Source organism: Dendrobates tinctorius, unplaced genomic scaffold, assembly GCF_039654945.1.
Source record: "Dendrobates tinctorius isolate UK_male_01 unplaced genomic scaffold, ASM3965494v1 ptg000209l, whole genome shotgun sequence".
In the NCBI taxonomy this organism is placed as follows: Eukaryota; Metazoa; Chordata; class Amphibia; order Anura; family Dendrobatidae; genus Dendrobates; species Dendrobates tinctorius.
This window is the reverse complement of record NW_027361876.1, coordinates 6,161,376-6,189,164: the sequence shown is the minus strand read 5'-3', so window position 1 is coordinate 6,189,164 and position 27,789 is coordinate 6,161,376. Positions and strand designations below refer to the sequence as shown.

At 45.3% G+C, this 27,789-nt stretch overlaps 1 protein-coding gene across 2 annotated transcripts in view; it reads right to left on the bottom strand.

Annotated features, from left to right (window-relative positions):
* MRPL42 (mitochondrial ribosomal protein L42) overlaps positions 1-17,581 on the bottom strand; it is a 37,806-nt gene extending 20,225 nt beyond the window's left edge. Inside the window, exons 1-2 of one of the 2 annotated variants that reach the window (XM_073554258.1) lie at positions 17,392-17,581; positions 9,935-9,992 (exon numbers count right to left, since the gene is read on the bottom strand). In XM_073554258.1, the coding sequence (XP_073410359.1) occupies positions 9,935-9,992; positions 17,392-17,503 (170 nt within the window). In that variant the 5' untranslated portion in view covers positions 17,504-17,581. The remainder of the gene's footprint in view (positions 1-9,934; positions 9,993-17,391) is intronic. The other variant, XM_073554259.1, reaches the window with a different exon arrangement.
* Between the last annotated feature and the right edge of the window lie 10,208 nt (positions 17,582-27,789).

Here is a 27,789-nt window from a genome sequence, read left to right as displayed (position 1 = left end):
GAGAAAATGAACTACAAAATATGTTGTGCAACTTCTCCTGAATACGCCGATACCCCATATGAGGGGGTAAACCACTGTTTTGGTGCACAGCACAGCTCGGAAGGGAAGTAGCGCCGTTTGACTTTTTAATCTGAAAATTGTGAGCACGGATGCCATGTCGGGTTTGGAGATGTGCCTAAACAGCAAAACCCCCCCAACTGACCCCAATTTGGAATCTACACCCCTCAAAGATTTTATCCAGGGGTATATTGAGCAATTTGAACCCACAGGTACGACACGGAATTTGATAACATTAGGTCGTCATATTGAAAAAGTTCATTTTTTCACAAAAATCTTGTTTTAGACCTGAATTTCTCACTTTTATCAAAAATAACACCAAAAAGTGGACCCCACATCTTGTTAACCACTTTCTTATGAGCGCGCGGATATCCCATATGTAGTCATAAAGTTCTGTTTGGACAAACGTCAGGGCTCAGACAGGAAGGGGCACTATGTGACAAATTTGGCTTTATTTGAAATAGATTGTCATATTTGCAGAGCCTGTGTAGTTCAAAAGCAACAGAAATCCCCCATAACTGACTTGTTTTTATAAATTGTACCCTCTAATCTATTTATCTAGGAAGGTAGTGAGTAGTTTTATGCCACCATTTTTTATACAGTTGGTGCAACACAAGTTTGAAAATTTACAATTTGCATTTTTTTCACTGTCTCTTTTATGATTCTTTTTTTGTACGTTCTGAGGAACAAACCTCCAATTTTATTGCACTAGTTTTTATGTGTTAAGAAATATATCCAATATGGCACCAATGTGAGCACTGGACACACGTCTTTGCCTATAATAATAGGGTAAAATTGAAGTTCCAGGACCCATTCAAAGCTTCTAGAGACATTGAGCAAACAAGAAAATCCTTTCAGAATTACTCACAGAGGGAGGCATGCTCCTAAAAACACATTGGCTGATTATAAAATTAGGTCTCGCTAACTAAACAGTTGTCCCGCATTTGCATATATTGCAGCAGGAAGAATAAACTGTACTGGAATGAAGGGCAAAATATGGAGGAAAATGCAGCCAACTATTTGGCAAAGCTGGGTTTGTTCCAAAGGTGAAAACACCAGCAGGGGTAGAATGGCAGACACTTTCAGAGACGTCATTTAGCTCCATCAATCCCTATACGAGAGACGAATGTGCCAATAGACGTGGTGCAACATAGCAAGTTCCCACCCACCAAGGTCAGAACCGCTATATGCACAAAACAACCAATCCCCTACAGAATCTGTAAAGTATTGTCTGGTACCAGAGGTTCGGCAAGAACCATAAAGTAAAGCCCATAGTGTACAAGTACGGAACTTCCTCATTATTAGAGACCCCCCCAATAAAATGTTTATGCCCGTATCACCAACATAAATATAACTAATATAAATGAAAGCCAAAGTTTTGTGTAGCAAGACAGTCGTAAAAACAAAGTTAGATAAATGGTCAAAATGTTTGTGAGTAATCAAGTCCTAGAATTAATTTTCAGATGACCTGACTTTTCAGGAACATTTCTGGGGTCCACACTCTGGAGCGTACAGACGTGGGTGAGAATTTTATTAGAATAGTAGTTTGGTAGATGATTGATGGAATTAATGGTGAAATGGGGTAAAATGAGATCTACTGATGAAAATATTCTCTATTACTTGTTCCAAATTACTCTACTGGGGCAAGTAAGCAGAAAATAAAAATTAAAAAAAAAAAAAAGGAATAGTTGTAGGTGGTGTGGTAGGTCTCAAAACGGGGAATTACAAAGGCCTGGTTGAGATGGGCATGTGGGGCAATATCACTCCGTCTGCCATGCTTCCTACAAACCTGGCATCTTTTTTGAGAACACCTTTGGGTGGGAGTGACAGGGAAAGTATGAGGAAAATGGCTCTCTGAAAGTCTCCGGGAATCCTCTGACTCGAAGGCTTCCCCCTGTGCAATTGACTAAAACATGAGTCCCTCAACAATTTTGTCCTGAAAATGAAGGAATGTAAGTGGGACTTTTTGTACAGGACAAAACTGTTGTAGGTGGCAATTTCAATAAGGTAGATTGCCACCTTTTTGTTCCAGGCCCTGGTCTTCCGCTTGACCAGGTATTGTTGCAGAACCTGGTCTGACAAGTCAACGCCTCGCATATACAGTGCCTACAAGTAGTATTCAACCCCCTGCAGATTTAGCTGGTTTGATAAGATGCAAATAAGTTAGAGTCTGCAAACTTCAAACAAAAGCAGGATTTATTAACAGATGCATAAATCTTACAAACCAACAAGTTATGTTGCTCAGTTAAATTTTAATAAATTTTCAACATAAAAGTGTGGTTCAATTATTATTCAACCCCTAGGTTTAATATTTTGTGGAATAACCCTTGTTTGCAATTACAGCTAATAATCGTCTTTTATAAGACCTGATCAGGCCGGCACAGGTCTCTGGAGTTATCTTGGCCCACTCCTCCATGCAGATCTTCTCCAAGTTATCTAGGTTCTTTGGGTGTCTCATGTGGACTTTAATCTTGAGCTCCTTCCACAAGTTTTCAATTGGGTTAAGGTCAGGAGACTGACTAGGCCACTCCAACACCTTGATTTTTTCCCTCTGGAACCAGGCCTTGGTTTTCTTGGCTGTGTGCTTTGGGTCGTTGTCTTGTTGGAAGATGAAATGACGACCCATCTTAAGATCCATGATGGAGGTGCGGAGGTTCTTGGCCAAAATCTCCAGGTAGGCCGTGCTATCCATCTTCCCATGGATGCGGACAAGATGGCCAGGCCCCTTGGCTGTGAAACAGCCCCACAGCATGATGCTGCCACCACCATGCTTGACTGTAGGGATGGTATTCTTGGGGTCGTATGCAGTGCCATCCAGTCTCCAAATGTCACGTGTGTGGTTGGCACCAAAGATCTCGATCTTGGTCTCATCAGACCAGAGAACCTTGAATCAGTCTGTCTCAGAGTCCTCCAAGTGATCATGAGCAAACTGTAGACGAGCCTTGACATGACGCTTTGAAAGTAAAGGTACCTTACGGGCTCGTCTGGAACGGAGACCATTGCGGTGGAGTGCGTTACTTATGGTATTGACTGAAACCAATGTCCCCACTGCCATGAGATCTTCCCGGAGCACCTTCCTTGTTGTCCTTGGGTTAGCCTTGACTCTTCGGACAAGCCTGGCCTCGGCACGGGTGGAAACTTTCAAAGAATGTCCAGGCCGTGGAAGGCTAACAGTAGTTCCATAAGCCTTCCACTTCCGGATGATACTCCCAACAGTGGAGACAGGTAGGCCCAACTCCTTGGAAAGGGTTTTGTACCCCTTGCCAGCCTTGTGACCCTCCACGATCTTGTCTCTGATGGCCTTGGAATGCTCCTTTGTCTTTCCCATGTTGACCAAGTATGAGTGCTGTTCACAAGTTTGGGGAGGGTCTTAATTAGTCAGAAAAGGCTGGAAAAAGAGATAATTAATCCAAACATGTGAAGCTCATTGTTCTTTGTGCCTGAAATACTTCTTAATACTTTAGGGGAACCAAACAGAATTCTTGTGGTTTGAGGGGTTGAATAATAAATGACCCTCTGAATAAACTTGTCACAATTTAAAAAAAAAATAATAAAAGAAATAACATTCTTTTTTGCTGCAGTGCATTTCACACTTCCAGGCTGATCTACAGTCCAAATGTCACAATGCCAAGTTAATTCCAAATGTGTAAACCTGCTAAATCTGCAGGGGGTTGAATACTACTTGGAGGCACTGTATGTATTATAGTCTGTGATGCAGACCGATTTTCCATGTCCCTGGTGGCGCCCCTGTCTCTGACCATCACAGTGGTGTCCGCAGTGTGGTCAGCATGTAGACATCCTTCTTGTCATTCCACTTCACTAAAAGAAGATGGTCACTTGCGAGTGAGGATGACGCCCCCTTCTCCAAATGTCTGGACACCAACTGTGACGGAAACCCCACTCGGTTTTTCCTGACTGTCCCACAGGCCTCTGTATTTGCAGCGTGGAGGGATTTATATAGGGGGATGCTTGTGTAATAGCTGTCCATATGCACGTGGTGCACTTGATGGAGAAAGGGAGTCATTAGCTCCCAGACAATTTTGCCTGGGATGCCAATTGTCTGGGGGCAGTTTGGGGGGTTAATTTGGTGGTCCCTACCTTCTTAAATTAGGAAGGTGGAAGTGTACCCTGACAAACTCTCGCAAGTTTTGTATAATTTTATGCCGTATTTGCCTCACTTGGAGAGGATAAATTGGCGGAATTACAGACGGCCCTTGTAACTCATCAAGGACTCATCAACTGCCACATTTTTCTCTGGGGTACAGGAATGTAAAAATAAATTTTGTAGGAGGGAAATTAGGGGTCTCAATTTATTTAGGCGATCATAATTGGTGTCAGTTCTTGGAGGAATTTGGGAATTGTCACTGAAGTGGAGGAATCTCATCAGGACTTCATAACGGACTCGGGACATGACGGCTGAAATACAGGGGTGCTGTGGACAGGTTTTGTTGCCCAGTAGGAGCAGAGTAGTTTTTTTTTCTTTTTTTTACTAAACTCATTTAGGGTAAGGCCTAATAATTATTTTACTTCTGGGACATTTGTGGGGATCCAGGAACAGGAATGAAAGACAGTGGGTTTTCGGGAGATGTATTGTCGGGCATACAGGTTTGTTTGGTGGACGATTAATTGTAGGACTTCTGGGCTAATGAAAATTTGGAAAAAATCAATGGGAGTAAAATTGGTGACATCAACTCTTATTCCAGGGGCTGCAGAAAAAGGGGGAATTTGAGGGGAAAAAGTGTCAATGCACTACAGCGCTGGGGGGACTGTGATACTTAGTCCTGCCTCCGAAGCTTCAGCAGTGACGACCGACTCCGCTACCATCGGGCTGGGGGCTCCCGTGGAGGAAGAGTCATCATCACTGCCTGAAAACCGCTCTACTTCAGAGGCAGATTCTGTTTCACTGCCGACGCAAAGCAGGCTGTACGCTTGCTCTGTGCTGAAAGTTCTGCGGACTATTTATTTCCCCGCCTAACGAAAAACTAATCCTAATCTAACTCTAGTATTTTTTTCCTGCTAACCCTAATACATGTAACTAACCGCAAAAAGTTAAAAAAAAAAAAAAAAAAAAAAAAAAAATTTTTTAAATCCCCTGACAATGGGGATGCGGGGATTACGGAGCACAGGGGTGGGTAATTGGATTTTTTATGAAGCTTGCGGACGCAGAAATTAATTTTTTATAATTCTGACAAAGCATCGCTTCAACTGTAGTCTCTCTTCTCTCCCAGAACAACTAAAAGGAGAGAAGAGAAAGGCACAGTCCAAGTGCTGCCGTATGTACTAAATATTGGGGGTTTTGATCACTATTATAGGGTCTATTATAGTAATGAAAACCCAGCAGCCAATGAGAAAATTCTCATCGGTTGCCGGGTGCAGGCATGCACAGGCAGATCTTGGCATGCACACTTCACATGCGCCAGCCATTTTCTTTCTGCCGGAGGAAGGAGGGGCGCCGGGGGTCAACCTAATCTGGTACATAAGGTACCAGGGGGTGAGAATTGGGGGACCCTATTTCTCTCTCCTCTGATGTGCGATCACATCAGAAGAGAGTGAAATTAAATGGAGAATCAGATTTTTTTTATTTTTTTGTGATTGCGATGCGCCCGACAATGGACGGCAATGGCAGCGTTAACGGACTGCATTACACCGCGTTATGCCGCGGTGTAACGCAGTCCGTCTAACGGACTGTCTAAACGCAGTATGAACCCAGCCTTATACTTTTCCTCTGATTGCTCCACTCCTGATTTTAGCTTACAAATATGGAGTGAAAAAAACTCACCAAATACTGAACATGTGAACGTAACCTAAGAAACATGTTGTAAGACAGTGGTCTCCAACCTTTCTGACCTTGAAAGCCAAATTCAGCTCACAAAGGTTCGTGAGCATCATCCAGCTTTGAGAGGGGGTCTGGAGCCACATCCTGTTCCCACCTCCTCACATTAAAGACAACTAGAGCCCGCATTCAGTATTCTCGTATCAATAACTGCCATCACATTAACACATCCAGCTTCAAGCATCTCCTCTGATTGGTAGTATCATCCTGTCTCCATCTTCCCATAAACCTTAGGCCAGTATATGCACATCCAGATTTGTAAGGGTCTACTCACAAGAGTCACCATCTGGAGACCTGCTCTTCATAGCTGTTTGCTAGACTATGTGCCTATGCATAAAGCTGGCAGGCAGCCTCGAGCCACATATCATGGGCCCAAAAGGCACATGTGATTCCCAAGCCTCAGGTTGGGGACTATTGCTCTAAAATTAACTCCAAGTAGAGATATAATTAGGGCCTCAAAATATAACCCTATTAAACAAATACTTTATTGATAAAAAAACAAAAAAATTGGTTCACACCAACAAGTGACAAAATCAAAAAGCAAAAAGTGTTCAAAAACCAATTAAAATAGGATAAACTAGAAGTCCCTGGTGTATCGCCTAAGCTTACACCTGCCTTGCTGCAGAGGTTGGCACCCTAGGGGGCAACGTTGTGGCGCCCCTGCTCAACGATGGCTAACCCTAGGGACCCTGATGCACCGTGTAGCCACTAGGGAATCCCTCTGCCCGATCTCTAGAGGGACCCCTAACAACAAACATACAATGATCCTATGCTAAAGAGGACCCTAGACCCCCAAAAATTAAAAACAATAGAACACATAAGGCAGTACGGTGGCACATTAGGTGATCAAGTTTCAGTAATAATAAACCCTTCAAAAAAGAAGACTCTTGATGCTGGTGCACATCAGATACACCACACCAACATCAAATTAGAAAGGTTTCGAAACATGCCGAACATCAGAATGTGTTATTAGTGTAAAACAATAATGTAAATTGCTGAGACTGCAAGATACCATGTAAGAATCAATGGCAAACAAGGGTCAATCTTAAAGGCTGGATCCTTTCACAAATATCATATATATCACACTGACCCAAACAAAGTAATTAATCCTGAAAATCAGATAAAGCCGTTCCAACAGCATATAGATTGACACTTAGAAATATTATGCAGATGTTCAAACCAATACGTCAGTGAAAAGTTACCAAATGAGTATACCAGATAGATAACATATTGATACTCATCTGCTTCACCCGCCACCTCCCATGCAGTAATTAACGCCTCAACGCGTTTCGCCTTATTAGGCTCATCAGGAGGCCTGATGTCACAATAGTATGTCTCCCGATGTGGTGTGGACCATTGCTCCTCAACTCCAGTCAAGACCCACCAACAGGCCAAGTTTCCAGGATATCCTTAGTATTACACAGGTGATAATTCCATCACCTATGCAATACTAAGGAAATCCTGAAAGCATGACCTGTTGGTTTTTCTTCAGTACTGGAGTTGAGAAACACTGCTCTAAACGATAGTCGGGGCGTGTTATTCTTTATATTGAGTATTGCTGCCTGCTTATGATTGGTCAGCATCATATAGAGGGAAGAAGTACATCCCACCAGTGAAAACTATCTGATAAAACCCACTTGGACTTAAAAGTAGTATTCCCATCACCAAGATCCTATCCCAATACAGTTGCGGCCAAAAGGATTGACACCCCTGCAATTCTGTCAGATAATACTCAGTTTCTTCCTGAAAATTATTGCAAACACAAATTCCTTGGTATTATTATCTTCATTTAATTTGTCTTAAATGAAAAAACACAAAAAGAATTGTCCTAAAGCCAAATTGGATATAATTCCACACCAAACATAAAAAAAGAGAGTGGACAAAAGTATTGGCACTGTTCGAAAAATCATGTGATGCTTCTCTAATTTGTGTAATTAACAGCACCTTTAACTTACCTGTGGCACCTAACAGGTGTTGGCAATAACTAAATCACACTTGCAGCCAGTTGACATTGATTAAAGTTGACTCAACCTCTGTCCTGTGTCCTTGTGTGTACCACATTGAGCATGGAGAAAAGAAAGACCAAAGAACTGTCTGAGCACTTGAGAAACCAAATTGTGAGGAAGCATGAGCAATCTCAAGGCTACAAGTCCATCTCCAAAGACCAGAATGTTCCTGTGTCTACCGTGCGCAGTGTCATCAAGAAGTTTAAAGCCCATGGCACTGTGGCTAACCTCCCTAGATGTGGACAGAAAAGAAAAATTGACAAGAGATTTCAACGCAAGATTGTGCGGATGTTGGATAAAGAACCTCGACTAACATCCAAACAAGTTCAAGCTGCCCTGCAGTCCAAGGGTACAACAGTGTCAACCCGTACTATCCGTCGGCGTCTGAATGAAAAGGGACTGTATGATAGGAGACCCAGGAAGACCCCACTTCTTACCCCGAGACATAAAAAAGCCAGGATGGAGTTTGCCAAAACTTACCTGAAAAAGCCTAAAATGTTTTGGAAGAAGGTTCCCTGGTCAGATGAGACAAAAGTAGAGCTTTTTGGGCAAAGGCATCAACATAGAGTTTACAGGAGAAAAAAAGAGGCATTCAAAGAAAAGAACACGGTCCCTACAGTCAAACATGGTGGAGGTTTCCTGATGTTTTGGGGTTGCTTTGCTGCCTCTGGCACTGGACTGCTTGACCGTGTGCATGGCATTATGAAGTCTAAAGACTACCAACAAATTTTGCAGCATAATGTAGGGCCCAGTGTGAGAAAGCTGGGTCTCTCTCAGAGGTCATGGGTCTTCCAGCAGGACAATGACCTAAAACACACTTCAAAAAGCACTAGAAAATGGTTTGAGAGAAAGCACTGGAGACTTCTAAGGTGGCCAGCAATGAGTCCAGACCTGAATCCCATAGAACACCTGTGGAGAGATCTAAAAATGGCAGTTTGGAGAAGGCACCCTTCAAATATCAGGGACCTGAAGCAGTTTGCCAAAGAAGAATGGTCTAAAACTCCAGCAGAGCATTGTAAGAAACTCATTGATTGTTACCGGAAGTGGTTGGTCGCAGTTATTTTGGCTAAAGGTTGTGCAACCAAGTATTAGGCTGAGGGTGCCAAAATTTTGTCTGGCCCATTTTTGGAGTTTTGTGTGAAATGATCAATGTTTTGCTTTTAACTTCATTCTCTTTTGTGTTTTTTCATTTAAGACAAATTAAATGAAGATAATAATACCAAAGAATTTGTATTTTCAATCATTTTAAGGAAGAAACTGAGTACTATCTGACAGAATTGCAGGGGTGTCAATACTTTTGGCCACAACTGTATGTAGTAGATGTAATAATAACATCATTAGCAAATACCTCCAATTAGTCATGTAGTATAGTTTTTCTGATTTTATATGTCTTTTTCCTAATGTGCAGGCATTGCAGGACCTTAGGTATACATGGTTACGACCGATGATATAGTGAGTTAGTTAGCTAGTGGTCGTAACCATGGATACCTAAAGTCCGGCAATGCCTGCACATGAGGAAAGACTTAGCGAATCAGAAAAACTATACAATTCTAACTGGAGGTATTTGCTAATATTTATATGGAAGGTAGACATTAAGAGTATTTCTCAATGTTTCCTTCAACGTATGCCACTGAATGGGCAGTGAAACAATGGAAATTGCCATCCGTTGACTCCCAAGTTACAGCACACTTCATTTTGTGTCTATAATGTGAAAACAAACGTATGGTAAGGCATAAAGGCCCAGCATATGCCAGAGGGACACTTGGTATATATGTTGGGTGCATAGGGGTCTATGAACATGTGTTACACGTATGCCATGACATGCCAACCAAACATTATTCCAGCATATGCAGGCACATTCTCCGCTCCGAGTCTCTCTGGCAAGTGGGAGTCTTTGGCAGGATCATACAGGGCTCTCAAAACTACATGGGTTAACATTTACCAAGCATAGTTAGTTTACAAGATTTTTCAATTTTTGACCAGAGCATATTTAGGTAGATCACAATATCAATAGACAGTGTGATTTCAGGTTACATACCAATTATAATCATCAGGGAGGGGAGAGTAGGAAGAATCGTGATGTAGGCAGCACTGGTCTGTAAAAGAGAAATCCATTAAGTCAAATTACCTTTAAATCAGACATTATAGATGCACAGCGTGTATTTATTTCCTAGAATGATAGCAGGAAAAAAAATATTACCACTAGGCAAAATAAAGCAATGTTGTATCCTATAATGGTGTCCTCGTATGATCATTATTTACATACAGAGCAGTTACAGAAATCACAGCAGATAAAAGTTTTTACTGTGTCCTTCCTGATTGTAGATACAATCTGTCATTGTAAAAGTAATTAAAGGGACACTAATAACACTTGTGTATAAATTTATGTGAATGTATAGTAATCATCCATTAGCTACTTCCAGGGGCGTCTTCCGGAAGAAGATAATGCGAAACGTGCATTGGGGTGGAGGAGGTCGCGCCACCCACAGTCACTAGTGTCCTCACATTACAGGTACAGTTTACCCCGGATTTATTTTGTCTATTTACTTTGGTGATAGTGTAGTAAGGTCTTAGATTCTGACAAACACAGGTAGCTAGACACTGAGGTCATATTATGGTTGTGTACATAATTGTTGGATCGTTTTTAACTTCTACACCTTTTTTGGAGATACAGTTTATTTTTTTTGGAAAATTGCATACTCCTTTTCTTATAAATGGTATATATCCAAGTACTGCACCTTACGATTTATCTTTGTATGGACTATTGCATTGCTTTCGTGACTATTGTTTACTGGCGGTGGAGTGCCTCCTACTGGGCATTTATGTTATTTTAAAATCTTTTTAATGTATATCAATAAAATATGATATTTTAATTTTATCTGCTGGATCTCTTCATTTTTTTCGGATCAATATTAGGTATTATATTAGAGGCAGGGTACACAGTGTATACAGCCTGTACAACGTATTATATTAGAGGCAGAGTACACAGTGTACACAGCCTGTCCTACGGATTATATTAGAGGCAGGGTACACAGTATGACAGAGGCAGGGTTCACGGTGTATACAGCCTGTCCTACATATTATATTAGAGGCATGGTACACAGTATACAAAGCCTGTCATACGCATTATATTAGAGGCAGGGTACACAGTATGACAGAGGCAGGGTTCACGGTGTAACACCCTGTCCTACATATTATATTAGAGGCATGGTACACAGTATACAAAGCCTGTATGCATTATGTTAGAGGCAGGGTACACAGTGTACACAGCCTCTCCTACGCATTATGTTAGAGGCAGGGTACACAGTGTACACAGCCTGTCCAACTCATTATGCTAGAGGCATGGTACAGAGTGTATACAGCCTGTCCTACATATTATATTAGCTGCAAGGTACACAGTATATAAAGCCTGTCCTACGCATTATATTAGATGCAGGGTACACCGTATATACAGCCTGTCCTGCGTATTATATTAGAGGCAGAGTACACAGTAAGCCATGAGAGGCAGGGTACACAGTGTATGCAGTGTATACGGTATGACATAAGCAGTAATCCGTAATCCGAACCTCGCACCTCCGCCTCCAAGACTTCTCTCGTGCTGCTCCAGCTCTCTGGAATGCACTTCCCCAGGCGATCAGACTGATACCTAGCCCTGACCTATTCAAGCGCGCTTTGAAAACCCATCTCTTCAAACAAGCCTACCACATCAACTACCCAGCAAGCTAACTTTGCCCTGTTCCCTCCTTCCAAATATTATTCTGAATCTGCACCCTACTATTCATCTGTCTCCACACCCTTCATGCACATGATAACTGCACTTGATACTTGTCTATTGCACTTAAACACACGGGCTGATGACCGGATCATGCAGCTTTATATGAAAATCCCTATTATAATTGCCAGACCTGAATTAACAAGCATTTCTCACCTACTGTGTCCCCCCATTTCCTTGTAGATTGTAAGCTTGCGAGCAGGGACCTCACTCCTAATGTCACTGTTTGAATTGTCTTAACTTGTATTGAATTTATTGTCTGTACATGTCCCCGCTTAATTGTAAAGTGCTGCGGAATATGTTGGCGCTATATAAATAAAAATTATTATTATTATTAAGCAGGGTACACAGTAAGCCATGAGAGGCAGGGTGCACATTGTATACAGTATGACATGAGAGGCAGGGTGCACAGTGTATACAGTATGACATGAGAGGCAGGGTGCACAATGTATACGGTATGACATAAGCAGGGTACACAGTATATACAGCCTGTCCTGCGTATTATATTAGAGGCAGGGTACACAGTTTATATAGTATGACATTAGTGGCATACTGTATATACTGTGTACCCTGCCTCTCATGGCTTACTGTGTACGCTGCCTCTAATATAATACGCAGGACAGGCTGCATACACTGTGCACCCTGCCTCTCATGTCATACTGTATACACTGTGCACCCTGCCTCTCATGTCATACTGTATACACTGTGCACCCTGCCTCTCATGTCATACTGTATACACTGTGCACCCTGCCTCTCATGTCATACTGTATACACTGTGCACCCTGCCTCTCATGTCATACTGTATGCACTGTGCACCCTGCCTCTCATGTCATACTGTATGCACTGTGCACCCTGCCTCTCATGTCATACTGTATACACTGTGCACCCTGCCTCTCATGTCATACTGTATGCACTGTGCACCCTGCCTCTCATGTCATACTGTATGCACTGTGCACCCTGCCTCTCATGGCATACTGTATACACTGTGCACCCTGCCTCTCATGGCATACAGTATACACTGTGCACCCTGCCTCTCATGTCATACTGTATACACTGTGTACCCTGCCTCTCATGTCATACTGTATGCACTGTGCACCCTGCCTCTCATGTCATACTGTATGCACTGTGCACCCTGCCTCTCATGGCATACTGTATACACTGTGCACCCTGCCTCTCATGGCATACAGTATACACTGTGCACCCTGCCTCTCATGTCATACTGTATACACTGTGTACCCTGCCTCTCATGTCATACTGTATACACTGTGCACCCTGCCTCTCATGTCATACTGTATACACTGTGCACCCTGCCTCTCATGTCATACTGTATACACTGTGCACCCTGCCTCTCATGTCATACTGTATGCACTGTGCACCCTGCCTCTCATGTCATACTGTATGCACTGTGCACCCTGCCTCTCATGTCATACTGTATACACTGTGCACCCTGCCTCTCATGTCATACTGTATACACTGTGCACCCTGCCTCTCATGTCATACTGTATACACTGTGCACCCTGCCTCTCATGTCATACTGTATGCACTGTGCACCCTGCCTCTCATGTCATACTGTATACACTGTGCACCCTGCCTCTCATGTCATACTGTATACACTGTGCACCCTGCCTCTCATGTCATACTGTATACACTGTGCACCCTGCCTCTCATGTCATACTGTATGCACTGTGCACCCTGCCTCTCATGTCATACTGTATGCACTGTGCACCCTGCCTCTCATGTCATACTGTATACACTGTGCACCCTGCCTCTCATGTCATACTGTATACACTGTGCACCCTGCCTCTCATGTCATACTGTATACACTGTGCACCCTGCCTCTCATGTCATACTGTATGCACTGTGCACCCTGCCTCTCATGTCATACTGTATACACTGTGCACCCTGCCTCTCATGTCATACTGTATACACTGTGCACCCTGCCTCTCATGTCATACTGTATACACTGTGCACCCTGCCTCTCATGTCATACTGTATACACTGTGCACCCTGCCTCTCATGGCATACTGTATACACTGTGTACCCTGCCTCTCATGTCATACTGTATGCACTGTGTACCCTGCCTCTCATGTCATACTGTATACATTGTGCACCCTGCCTCTCATGTCATACTGTATGCACTGTGCACCCTGCCTCTCATGGCATACTGTATACACTGTGCACCCTGCCTCTCATGTCATACTGTATACACTGTGCACCCTGCCTCTCATGTCATACTGTATACACTGTGTACTCTACTTATGTCATACCGTATATTCTGTATACACTGTGCACCCTGCATCTCATGTCATACTGTATGCACTGTGCACCCTGCCTCTCATGTCATATACCGTATATACTGTATACACTGTGCACCCTGCCTCTCATGTCATACTGTATACACTGTGCACCCTGCCTCTCATGTCATACTGTATGCACTGTGCACCCTGCCTCTCATGTCATACTGTATGCACTGTGCACCCTGCCTCTCATGTCATACTGTATACACTGTGCACCCTGCCTCTCATGTCATACTGTATACACTGTGTACTCTACTTATGTCATACCGTATATACTGTATACACTGTGCACCCTGCGTCTCATGTCATACTGTATGCACTGTGCACCCTGCCTCTCATGTCATATACCGTATATACTGTATACACTGTGCACCCTGCCTCTCATGTCATACTGTATGCACTGTGCACCCTGCCTCTCATGTCATACTGTATGCACTGTGCACCCTGCCTCTCATGTCATACTGTATACACTGTGCACCCTGCCTCTCATGTCATACTGTATACACTGTGCACCCTGCCTCTCATGTCATACTGTATACACTGTGCACCCTGCCTCTCATGTCATACTGTATACACTGTGCACCCTGCCTCTCATGTCATACTGTATACACTGTGCACCCTGCCTCTCATGTCATACTGTATACACTGTGTACTCTACTTATGTCATACCGTATATACTGTATACACTGTGCACCCTGCGTCTCATGTCATACTGTATGCACTGTGCACCCTGCCTCTCATGTCATATACCGTATATACTGTATACACTGTGCACCCTGCCTCTCATGTCATACTGTATACACTGTGCACCCTGCCTCTCATGTCATACTGTATACACTGTGCACCCTGCCTCTCATGTCATACTGTATACACTGTGCACCCTGCCTCTCATGTCATACTGTATACACTGTGCACCCTGCCTCTCATGTCATACTGTATACACTGTGTACTCTACTTATGTCATACCGTATATACTGTATACACTGTGCACCCTGCGTCTCATGTCATACTGTATGCACTGTGCACCCTGCCTCTCATGTCATATACCGTATATACTGTATACACTGTGCACCCTGCCTCTCATGTCATACTGTATACACTGTGCACCCTGCCTCTCATGTCATACAGTATACACTGTGCACCCTGCCTCTCATGTCATACAGTATACACTGTGCACCCTGCCTCTCATGTCATACAGTATACACTGTGTACCCTGCCTCTCATGTCATACTGTATACACTGTGCACCCTGCCTCTCATGTCATACTGTATACACTGTGCACCCTGCCTCTCATGTCATACTGTATACACTGTGCACCCTGCCTCTCATGTCATACTGTATACACTGTGCACCCTGCCTCTCATGTCATACTGTATGCACTGTGCACCCTGCCTCTCATGTCATACTGTATACACTGTGCACCCTGCCTCTCATGTCATACTGTATACACTGTGCACCCTGCCTCTCATGTCATACTGTATACACTGTGCACCCTGCCTCTCATGTCATACTGTATACACTGTGCACCCTGCCTCTCATGTCATACTGTATACACTGTGCACCCTGCCTCTCATGTCATACTGTATACACTGTGCACCCTGCCTCTCATGTCATACTGTATACACTGTGCACCCTGCCTCTCATGTCATACTGTATGCACTGTGCACCCTGCCTCTCATGTCATATACCGTATATACTGTATACACTGTGCACCCTGCCTCTCATGTCATACTGTCTGCACTGTTCACCCTGCCTCTCATGTCATACTGTCTGCACTGTGCACCCTGCCTCTCATGTCATACTGTATACACTGTGCACCCTGCCTCTCATGTCATACTGTATACACTGTGCACCCTGCCTCTCATGTCATACTGTATACACTGTGCACCCTGCCTCTCATGTCATACTGTATACACTGTGCACCCTGCCTCTCATGTCATACTGTCTGCACTGTGCACCCTGCCTCTCATGTCATACTGTATACACTGTGTACTCTACTTATGTCATACCGTATATTCTGTATACACTGTGCACCCTGCCTCTCATGTCATACTGTATACACTGTGCACCCTGCCTCTCATGTCATACTGTATACATTGTGCACCCTGCCTCTCATGTCATACTGTATACATTGTGCACCCTGCCTCTCATGTCATACTGTATACACTGTGCACCCTGCATCTCATGTCATACTGTATACACTGTGCACCCTGCCTCTCATGTCATACTGTATACACTGTGCACCCTGCCTCTCATGTCATACTGTATGCACTGTGTACCCTGCCTCTCATGTCATACTGTCTGCACTGTGCACCCTGCCTCTCATGGCATACTGTATACACTGTGCACCCTGCCTCTCATGGCATACTGTATACACTGTGCACCCTGCCTCTCATGGCATACAGTATACACTGTGCACCCTGCCTCTCATGTCATACTGTATGCACTGTGCACCCTGCCTCTCATGTCATACTGTATACACTGTGCACCCTGCCTCTCATGTCATACTGTATACACTGTGCACCCTGCCTCTCATGTCATACTGTCTGCACTGTGCACCCTGCCTCTCATGGCATACTGTATACACTGTGTACCCTGCCTCTCATGTCATACTGTATACACTGTGCACCCTGCCTCTCATGTCATACTGTATACATTGTGCACCCTGCCTCTCATGTCATACTGTATACACTGTGCACCCTGCCTCTCATGGCATACAGTATACACTGTGCACCCTGCCTCTCATGTCATACTGTCTGCACTGTGCACCCTGCCTCTCATGTCATACTGTATACACTGTGCACCCTGCCTCTCATGTCATACTGTCTGCACTGTGCACCCTGCCTCTCATGGCATACTGTATACACTGTGTACCCTGCCTCTCATGTCATACTGTATACACTGTGTACCCTGCCTCTCATGTCATACTGTATACACTGTGCACCCTGCCTCTCATGTCATACTGTATACACTGTGTACCCTGCCTCTCATGTCATACTGTATACACTGTGCACCCTGCCTCTCATGGCATACTGTATACACTGTGTACCCTGCCTCTCATGTCATACTGTATACACTGTGCACCCTGCCTCTCATGTCATACTGTATACACTGTGCACCCTGCCTCTCATGTCATACTGTATACACTGTGCACCCTGCCTCTCATGTCATACTGTATGCACTGTGCACCCTGCCTCTCATGTCATACTGTATACACTGTGTACTCTACTTATGTCATACCGTATATTCTGTATACACTGTGCACCCTGCCTCTCATGCCTCTAGTGGGTACACAGGGTACTGTATACACCCAGTATGACATTAGAGGCAGGGTACAGTATACAGCGTATATACTGGAGCCGCCGTACACACAAGTCCACACGCGCTGGTCACAGGCACAGGACCTAAGTTCCGGCCACGTCTTACCCCCTATTAGCCATTTGCAGCTTCGGTCAGGAATCCCACCTAGAACCGAGCAGCGCAGAGTCCGGCAGCTAGCGATAGCCGCGCTGCACCGGGTCAGCATGGAGGCCGCCATGATGTGAGGAGGAGGCGGGAGCACCGGAAGCAGTTCGGGTGGAGGCGGAGTGTCCGGCAGTGGTGCTGTCAGTGTCACGTCCCCTATCAGCGATCAGAGCAGCTGTAGCTATGTGTACATCACGGGTGTGACGGGGAGGAGACCACCTACACCAAGGGAAAGGGGGGACAGGAGCAATGTCATAGCAACCTACGGACACCGCTCATGGGTATCAGTGACCTCACCACGCCCATACAGTGCCCCAGAAGCAGGGCCTGCCATACAGTGCCTTCCCAATGTACTGCCTATCTGTAACACTATGCCGCAGACAGTGCCCACTGTGTAGTGTGACATACAGTGCCCATATCACTATACCACAGAGAGTGCCCACTGTGTAGTGTGACATACAGTGCCCATATCACTATACCACAGAGAGTGCCCACTGTGTAGTGTGACATACAGTGCCCATATCACTATACCACAGAGATTGCCCACTGTGTAGTGTGACATACAGTGCCCATATCACTATACCACAGAGATTGCCCACTGTGTAGTGTGACATACAGTGCCCATATCACTATACCACAGAGAGTGCCCACTGTGTAGTGTGACATACAGTGCCCATATCACTATACCACAGAGAGTGCCCACTGTGTAGTGTGACATACAGTGCCCATATCACTATACCACAGAGATTGCCCACTGTGTAGTGTGACATACAGTGCCCATATCACTATACCACAGAGAGTGCCCACTGTGTATTGTGACTTACAGTGCCCATATCACTATACCACAGAGAGTGCCCACTGTGTAGTGTGACATACAGTGCCCATATCACTATACCACAGAGATTGCCCACTGTGTAGTGTGACATACAGTGCCCATATCACTATACCACAGAGATTGCCCACTGTGTAGTGTGACGTACAGTGCCCATATCACTATACCACAGAGAGTGCCCACTGTGTAGTGTGACGTACAGTGCCCATATCACTATACCACAGAGAGTGCCCACTGTGTAGTGTGACATACAGTGCCCATATCACTATACCACAGAGAGTGCCCACTGTGTAGTGTGACATACAGTGCCCATATCACTATAATACAGAGAGTGCCCACTGTGTAGTGTGACATACAGTGCCCATATCACTATACCACAGAGAGTGCCCACTGTGTAGTGTGACATACAGTGCCCATATCACTATACCACAGAGAGTGCCCACTGTGTATTGTGACATACAGTGCCCATATCACTATAATACAGAGAGTGCCCACTGTGTAGTGTGACATACAGTGCCCATATCACTATAATACAGAGAGTGCCCACTGTGTAGTGTGACATACAGTGCCCATATCACTATACCACAGAGAGTGCCCACTGTGTAGTGTGACATACAGTGCCCATATCACTGTACCACAGAGATTGCCCACTGTATAGTGTGACATACAGTGCCCATATCACTATACCACAGAGATTGCCCACTGTGTAGTGTGACATACAGTGCCCATATCACTATACCACAGAGATTGCCCACTGTGTAGTGTGACATACAGTGCCCACATGACTATACCACACAGAGCGTGCCCACTGTGTAGTGTGACATACAGTGCACATATCACTATACCACAGAGATTGCCCACTGTGTAGTGTGACGTACAGTGCCCATATCACTATACCACAGAGAGTGCCCACTGTGTAGTGTGACATACAGTGCCCATATCACTATACCACAGAGAGTGCCCACTGTGTAGTGTGACATACAGTGCCCATATCACTATAATACAGAGAGTGCCCACTGTGTAGTGTGACATACAGTGCCCATATCACTATACCACAGAGAGTGCCCACTGTGTAGTGTGACATACAGTGCCCATATCACTATACCACAGAGAGTGCCCACTGTGTAGTGTGACATACAGTGCCCATATCACTATAATACAGAGAGTGCCCACTGTGTAGTGTGACATACAGTGCCCATATCACTATAATACAGAGAGTGCCCACTGTGTAGTGTGACATACAGTGCCCATATCACTATAATACAGAGATTGCCCACTGTGTAGTGTGACGTACAGTGCCCATATCACTATACCACAGAGAGTGCCCACTGTGTAGTGTGACATACAGTGCCCATATCACTATAATACAGAGAGTGCCCACTGTGTAGTGTGACATACAGTGCCCATATCACTATACCACAGAGAGTGCCCACTGTGTAGTGTGACATACAGTGCCCATATCACTGTACCACAGAGATTGCCCACTGTATAGTGTGACATACAGTGCCCATATCACTATACCACAGAGATTGCCCACTGTGTAGTGTGACATACAGTGCCCATATCACTATACCACAGAGATTGCCCACTGTGTAGTGTGACATACAGTGCCCACATGACTATACCACACAGAGCGTGCCCACTGTGTAGTGTGACATACAGTGCCCATATCACTATACCACAGAGATTGCCCACTGTGTAGTGTGACATACAGTGCCCATATCACTATACCACAGAGATTGCCCACTGTGTAGTGTGACATACAGTGCCCACATGACTATACCACACAGAGCGTGCCCACTGTGTAGTGTGACATACAGTGTCCATATCACTATAATACAGAGAGTGCCCACTGTGTAGTGTGACATACAGTGCCCATATCACTATACCACAGAGAGTGCCCACTGTGTAGTGTGACATACAGTGCCCACATCACTATACCACAGAGTGCCCACTGTGTAGTGTGACATACAGTGCCCATATCACTATACCACAGAGAGTGCCCACTGTGTAGTGTGACATACAGTGCCCACATCACTGTACCACACAGACAGTGCCCACTGTGTAGTGTGACATACAGTGCCCATATCACTATAATACAGAGAGTGCCCACTGTGTAGTGTGACATACAGTGCCCACATCACTATACCACACAGACAGTGCCCACTGTGTAGTGTGACATACAGTGCCCATATCACTATAATACAGAGAGTGCCCACTGTGTAGTGTGACATACAGTGCCCATATCACTATACCACAGAGCGTGCCCACTGTGTAGTGTGACATACAGTGCCCATATCACTATACCACAGAGCGTGCCCACTGTGTAGTGTGACATACAGTGCCCATATCACTATACCACAGAGCGTGCCCACAGTGTAGTGTGATATACAGTGCCCATATCACTATACCACAGACAGTGCCCACTGTGTAGTGTGATATACAGTGCCCATATCACTATACCACAGACAGTGCCCACATCACTATACCACACAGACAGTGCCCACTGTGTAGTGTGACATACAGTGCCCATATCACTATAACACAGAGAGTGCCCACTGTGTAGTGTGACATACAGTGCCCATATCACTATACCACAGAGATTGCCCACTGTGTAGTGTGATATACAGTGCCCATATCACTATACCACAGAGAGTGCCCACTGTGTAGTGTGACATACAGTGCCCATATCACTATACCACAGAGAGTGCCCACTGTGTAGTGCCCATATCACTATACCACAGAGATTGCCCACTGTGTAGTGTGACATACAGTGCCCATATCACTATACCACAGAGCGTGCCCACTGTGTAGTGTGACATACAGTGCCCATATCACTATACCACAGAGCGTGCCCACAGTGTAGTGTGATATACAGTGCCCATATCACTATACCACAGACAGTGCCCACTGTGTAGTGTGATATACAGTGCCCATATCACTATACCACAGACAGTGCCCACATCACTATACCACACAGACAGTGCCCACTGTGTAGTGTGACATACAGTGCCCATATCTCTATAACACAGAGAGTGCCCACTGTGTAGTGTGACATACAGTGCCCATATCACTATACCACAGAGATTGCCCACTGTGTAGTGTGATATACAGTGCCCATATCACTATACCACAGAGAGTGCCCACTGTGTAGTGTGACATACAGTGCCCATATCACTATACCACAGACAGTGCCCACTGTGTAGTGTGACATACAGTGCCCATATCACTATACCACAGAGATTGCCCACTGTGTAGTGTGACATACAGTGCCCATATCACTATACCACAGAGAGTGCCCACTGTGTAGTGTGACATACAGTGCCCCTATCACTATACCACAGAGAGTGCCCACTGTGTAGTGTGACATTCAGAGCCCATATCACTATACCACAGAGGGTGCCCACTGTGTAGTGTGACATACAGTGCCCATATCACTATACCTCACAGAGCGTGCCCACTGTGTATTGTGACATACAGTGCCCATATCACTATACCACAAAGAGCGTGCCCACTGTGTATTGTGACATACAGTGCCCATATCACTATACCACAGAGATTGCCCACTGTGTAGTGTGACATACAGAGCCCATATCACTATACCACAGAGCGTGCCCACTGTGTAGTGTGACATACAGTGCCCATATCAATATACCACACAGAGCGTGCCCACTGTGTAGTGTGACATACAGTGCCCATATCACTATAACACAGAGAGTGCCCACTGTGTAGTGTGACATACAGTGCCCATGTCACTATACCACAGACAGTGCCCACTGTGTAGTGTGACATACAGTGCCCATATCACTATACCACAGAGATTGCCCACTGTGTAGTGTGACATACAGTGCCCATATCACTATACCACAGAGAGTGCCCACTGTGTAGTGTGACATACAGTGCCCATATCACTATACCACAGAGAGTGCCCACTGTGTAGTGTGACATACAGTGCCCATATCACTATACCACACAGAACGTGCCCACTGTGCAGTGTGACATACAGTGCCCATATCACTATACCACAGAGAGTGCCCACTGTGTAGTGTGACATACAGTGCCCATATCACTATACCACAGAGCGTGCCCACTGTGTAGTATGACATACAGTGCCCATATCACTATACCACAGAGATTGCCCACTGTGTAGTGTGACATACAGTGCCCATATCACTATACCACAGAGATTGCTCACTGTGTAGTGTGACATACAGTGCCCATATCACTATACCACAGAGCGTGTCCACTGTGTAGTGTGACATACAGAGCCCATATCACTATACCACAGAGGGTGCCCACTGTGTAGTGTGACATACAGTGCCCATATCACTATGCCACAGAGATTGCTGACTGTGTAGTGTGACATACAGTGCCCATATCACTATAACACAGAGATTGCCCACTGTGTAGTGTGACATACAGTGCCCATATCACTATGTCACAGAGACTGCCCACTGTGTAGTGTGACATACAGTGCCCATATCACTATACCACAGACAGTGCCCACTGTGTAGTGTGACATACAGTGCCCATATCACTATACCACAGACAGTGCCCACTGTGTAGTGTGACATACAGTGCCCATATCACTATACCACAGAGATTGCCCACTGTGTAGTGTGACATACAGTGCCCATATCACTATACCACAGAGAGTGCCCACTGTGTAGTGTGACATACAGTGCCCATATCACTATACCACAGAGATTGCCCACTGTGTAGTGTGACATACAGTGCCCATATCACTATACCACAGAGAGTGCCCACTGTGTAGTGTGACATACAGTGCCCATATCACTATACCACAGAGATTGCCCACTGTGTAGTGTGACATGCAGTGCCCATATCACTATACCACAGAGAGTGCCCACTGTGTAGTGTGACATACAGTGCCCATATCACTATACCACAGAGAGTGCCTACTGTGTAGTGTGACATACAGTGCTCATATCACTATACCACAGAGCATGCCCACTGTGTAGTGTGACATACAGTGCCCATGTCACTATACCACAGAGCGTGCCCACTGTGTAGTATGACATACAGTGCCCATATCACTATACCACAGAGAGTGCCCACTGTGTAGTGTGACATACAGTGCCCATATCACTATACCACAGAGATTGCCCACTGTGTAGTGTGACATACAGTGCCCATATCACTATACCACAGAGATTGCCCACTGTGTAGTGTGACATACAGTGCCCATATCACTATACCACAGAGCGTGCCCACTGTGTAGTGTGACATACAGTGCCCATATCACTATACCACAGAGAGTGCCCACTGTGTAGTGTGACATACAGTGCCCATATCACTATACCACAGAGAATGCCCACTGTGTAGTGTGACATACAGTCCCCATATCACTATACCACAGAGATTGCCCACTGTGTAGTGTGACATACAGTGCCCATATCACTATACCACAGAGAGAGCCCACTATGTAGTGTGACATACAGTGCCCATATCACTATACCACAGAGCGTGCCCACTGTGTAGTGTGACATACAGTGCCCATATCACTATACCACAGAGCGTGCCCACTGTGTAGTGTGACATACAGTGCCCATATCACTATACCACAGAGGGTGCCCACTGTGTAGTGTCACATACAGTGCCCATATCACTATACCACAGAGAATGCCCACTGTGTAGTGTGACATACAGTGCCCATATCACTATACCACAGAGATTGCTCACTGTGTAGTGTGACATACAGTGCCCATATCACTATACCACAGAGAGTGCTCACTGTGTAGTGTGACATACAGTGCCCATATCACTATACCACAGAGCGTGCCCACTGTGTAGTGTGACATACAGTGCCCATACCACTATACCACAGAGCGTGCCCACTGTGTAGTGTGACATACAGTGCCCATATCACTATACCACAGAGATTGCCCACTGTGTAGTGTGACATACAGTGCCCATATCACTATACCACAGAGAGTGCCCACTGTGTAGTGTGACATACAGTGCCGATATCACTATACCACAGAGAGTGCCCACTGTGTAGTGTGACATACAGTGCCCATATCACTATACCACAGAGATTGCCCACTGTGTAGTGTGACATACAGTGCCCATATCACTATACCACAGAGATTGCCCACTGTGTAGTGTGACATACAGTGCTCATATCACTATATCACAGAGATTGCCCACTGTGTAGTATGACATACAGTGCCCATATCACTATACCACAGGGATTGCCCACTGTGTAGTGTGACATATAGTGCCCTTATCACTATACCACAGAGATTGCCCACTGTGTAGTGTGACATACAGTGCCCATATCACTATAGCACAGAGATTGCCCACTGTGTAGTGTGACATACAGTGCCCATATCACTATACCACAGAAATTGCCCACTGTGTAGTGTGAAATACAGTGCCCAAATCACTATACCACAGAGCGTGCCCACTGTGTAGTGTGACATACAGTGCCCATATCACTATACCACCGAGATTGCCCACTGTGTAGTGTGACATGCAGTGCCCATATCACGATACCACCGAGATTGCCCGCTATGTAGTGTGAAATACAGTGTCCATATCACTACACCACAGAGATTGCCCACTGTGTAGTGTGACATACAGTTCCCATATCACTGTACCACAGAGATTGCCCACTGTGTAGTGTGACATACAGTGCCCATATCACTATACCACAGAGATTGCCCACTGTGTAGTGTGATATACAGTGCCCATATCACTATACCACAGAGATTGCCCACTGTGTAGTGTGACATACAGTGCCCATATCACTATACCACAGAGATTGCCCACTGTGTAGTGTGACATACAGTGCCCATATCACTATACCACAGAGATTGCCCACTGTGTAGTGTGACATACAGTGCCCATATCACTATACCACAGAGATTGCCCACTGTGTAGTGTGACATACAGTGCCCATAACACTATACCACAGAGATTGCCCACTGTGTAGTGTGACATACAGTGCCCATATCACTATACCACAGAGATTGCCCACTGTGTAGTGTGACAAACAGTGCCCATATCACTATACCACAGAGATTGCCCACTGTGTAGTGTGTCATACAGTGCCCATATCACTATACCACAGAGATTGCCCACTGTGTAGTGTGACATACAGTGCCCATATCACTATACCACAGAGATTGCCCACTGTGTAGTGTGACATGCAGTGCACATATCACTATACCACAGAGCGTGCCCACTGTGTAGTGTGACATACAGTGCCCATATCACTATACCACAGACAGTGCCCACTGTGTAAAGTGACATACAGTGCCCATATCACTATACCACAGAGTGCCCACTGTGTAGTGCCCATATCACTATACCACAGAGATTGCCCACTGTGTAGTGTGACATACAGTGCCCATATCACTGTGCCACAGAGATTGCCTACTGTGTAGTGTGACATACAGTGCCCATATCACTATACCACAGAGATTGCCCATTGTGTAGTGTGACATACAGTGCCCATATCACTATACCACAGAGATTGCCCACTGTGTAGTGTGACATACAGTGCCCATATCACTATACCACAGAGATTGCCCACTGTGTAGTGTGACATACAGTACCCATATCACTATACCACAGAGATTGCCCACTGTGTAGTGTGACATACAGTGCCCATATCACTATACCACAGAGATTGCCCACTGTGTAGTGTGACATACAGTGCCCATATCACTATACCACAGAGATTGCCCACTGTGTAGTGTGACATACAGTGCCCATATCACTAAACCACAGAGATTGCCCACTGTGTAGTGTGACATACAGTGCCCATATCACTATACCACAGAGATTGCTAACTGTGTAGTGTGACATACAGTGCCCATATCACTATACCAAAGAGAGTGCTCACTGTGTAGTGTGACATACAGTGCCCATATCACTATACCACAGAGCGTGCCCACTGTGTAGTGTGACATACAGTGCCCATATCACTATACCACAGAGCGTGCCCACTGTGTAGTGTGACATACAGTGCCCATATCACTATACCACAGAGAGTGCCCACTGTGTAGTGTGACATACAGTGCCCATATCACTATACCACAGATAGTGCCCACTGTGTAGTGTGACATACAGTGCCCATATCACTATACCACAGACAGTGCCCACTGTGTAGTGTGACATACAGTGCCCATATCACTATACCACAGAGATTGCCCACTGTGTAGTGTGACATGCAGTGCCCATATCACTATACCACAGAGCGTGCCCACTGTGTAGTGTGACATACAGTGCCCATATCACTATACCACAGACAGTGCCCACTGTGTAAAGTGACATACAGTGCCCATATCACTATACCACAGAGTGCCCACTGTGTAGTGCCCATATCACTATACCACAGAGATTGCCCACTGTGTAGTGTGACATACAGTGCCCATATCACTGTGCCACAGAGATTGCCCACTGTGTAGTGTGACATACAGTGCCCATATCACTATACCACAGAGATTGCCCATTGTGTAGTGTGACATACAGTGCCCATATCACTATACCACAGAGATTGCCCACTGTGTAGTGTGACATACAGTGCCCATATCACTATACCACAGAGATTGCCCACTGTGTAGTGTGACATACAGTACCCATATCACTATACCACAGAGATTGCCCACTGTGTAGTGTGACATACAGTGCCCATATCACTATACCACAGAGATTGCCCACTGTGTAGTGTGACATACAGTGCCCATATCACTATACCACAGAGATTGCCCACTGTGTAGTGTGACATACAGTGCCCATATCACTAAACCACAGAGATTGCCCACTGTGTAGTGTGACATACAGTGCCCATATCACTATACCACAGAGATTGCTAACTGTGTAGTGTGACATACAGTGCCCATATCACTATACCAAAGAGAGTGCTCACTGTGTAGTGTGACATACAGTGCCCATATCACTATACCACAGAGCGTGCCCACTGTGTAGTGTGACATACAGTGCCCATATCACTATACCACAGAGCGTGCCCACTGTGTAGTGTGACATACAGTGCCCATATCACTATACCACAGAGAGTGCCCACTGTGCAGTGTGACATACAGTGCCCATATCACTATACCACAGACAGTGCCCACTGTGTAGTGTGACATACAGTGCCCATATCACTATACCACAGACAGTGCCCACTGTGTAGTGTGACATACAGTGCCCATATCACTATACCACAGAGATTGCCCAATGTGTAGTGTGACATACAGTGCCCATATCACTATACCACAGAGAGTGCCCACTGTGTAGTGTGACATACAGTTCCCATATCACTATACCACAGAGATTGCCCACTGTGTAGTGTGACATACAGTGCCCATATCACTATACCACAGAGAGTGCCCACTGTGTAGTGTGACATACAGTGCCCATATCACTATACCACAGAGATTGCCCACTTTGTAGTGTGACATACAGTGCCCATATCACTATACCACAGAGAGTGCCCACTGTGTAGTGTGATATACAGTGCCCATATCACTATACCACAGAGAGTGCCCACTGTG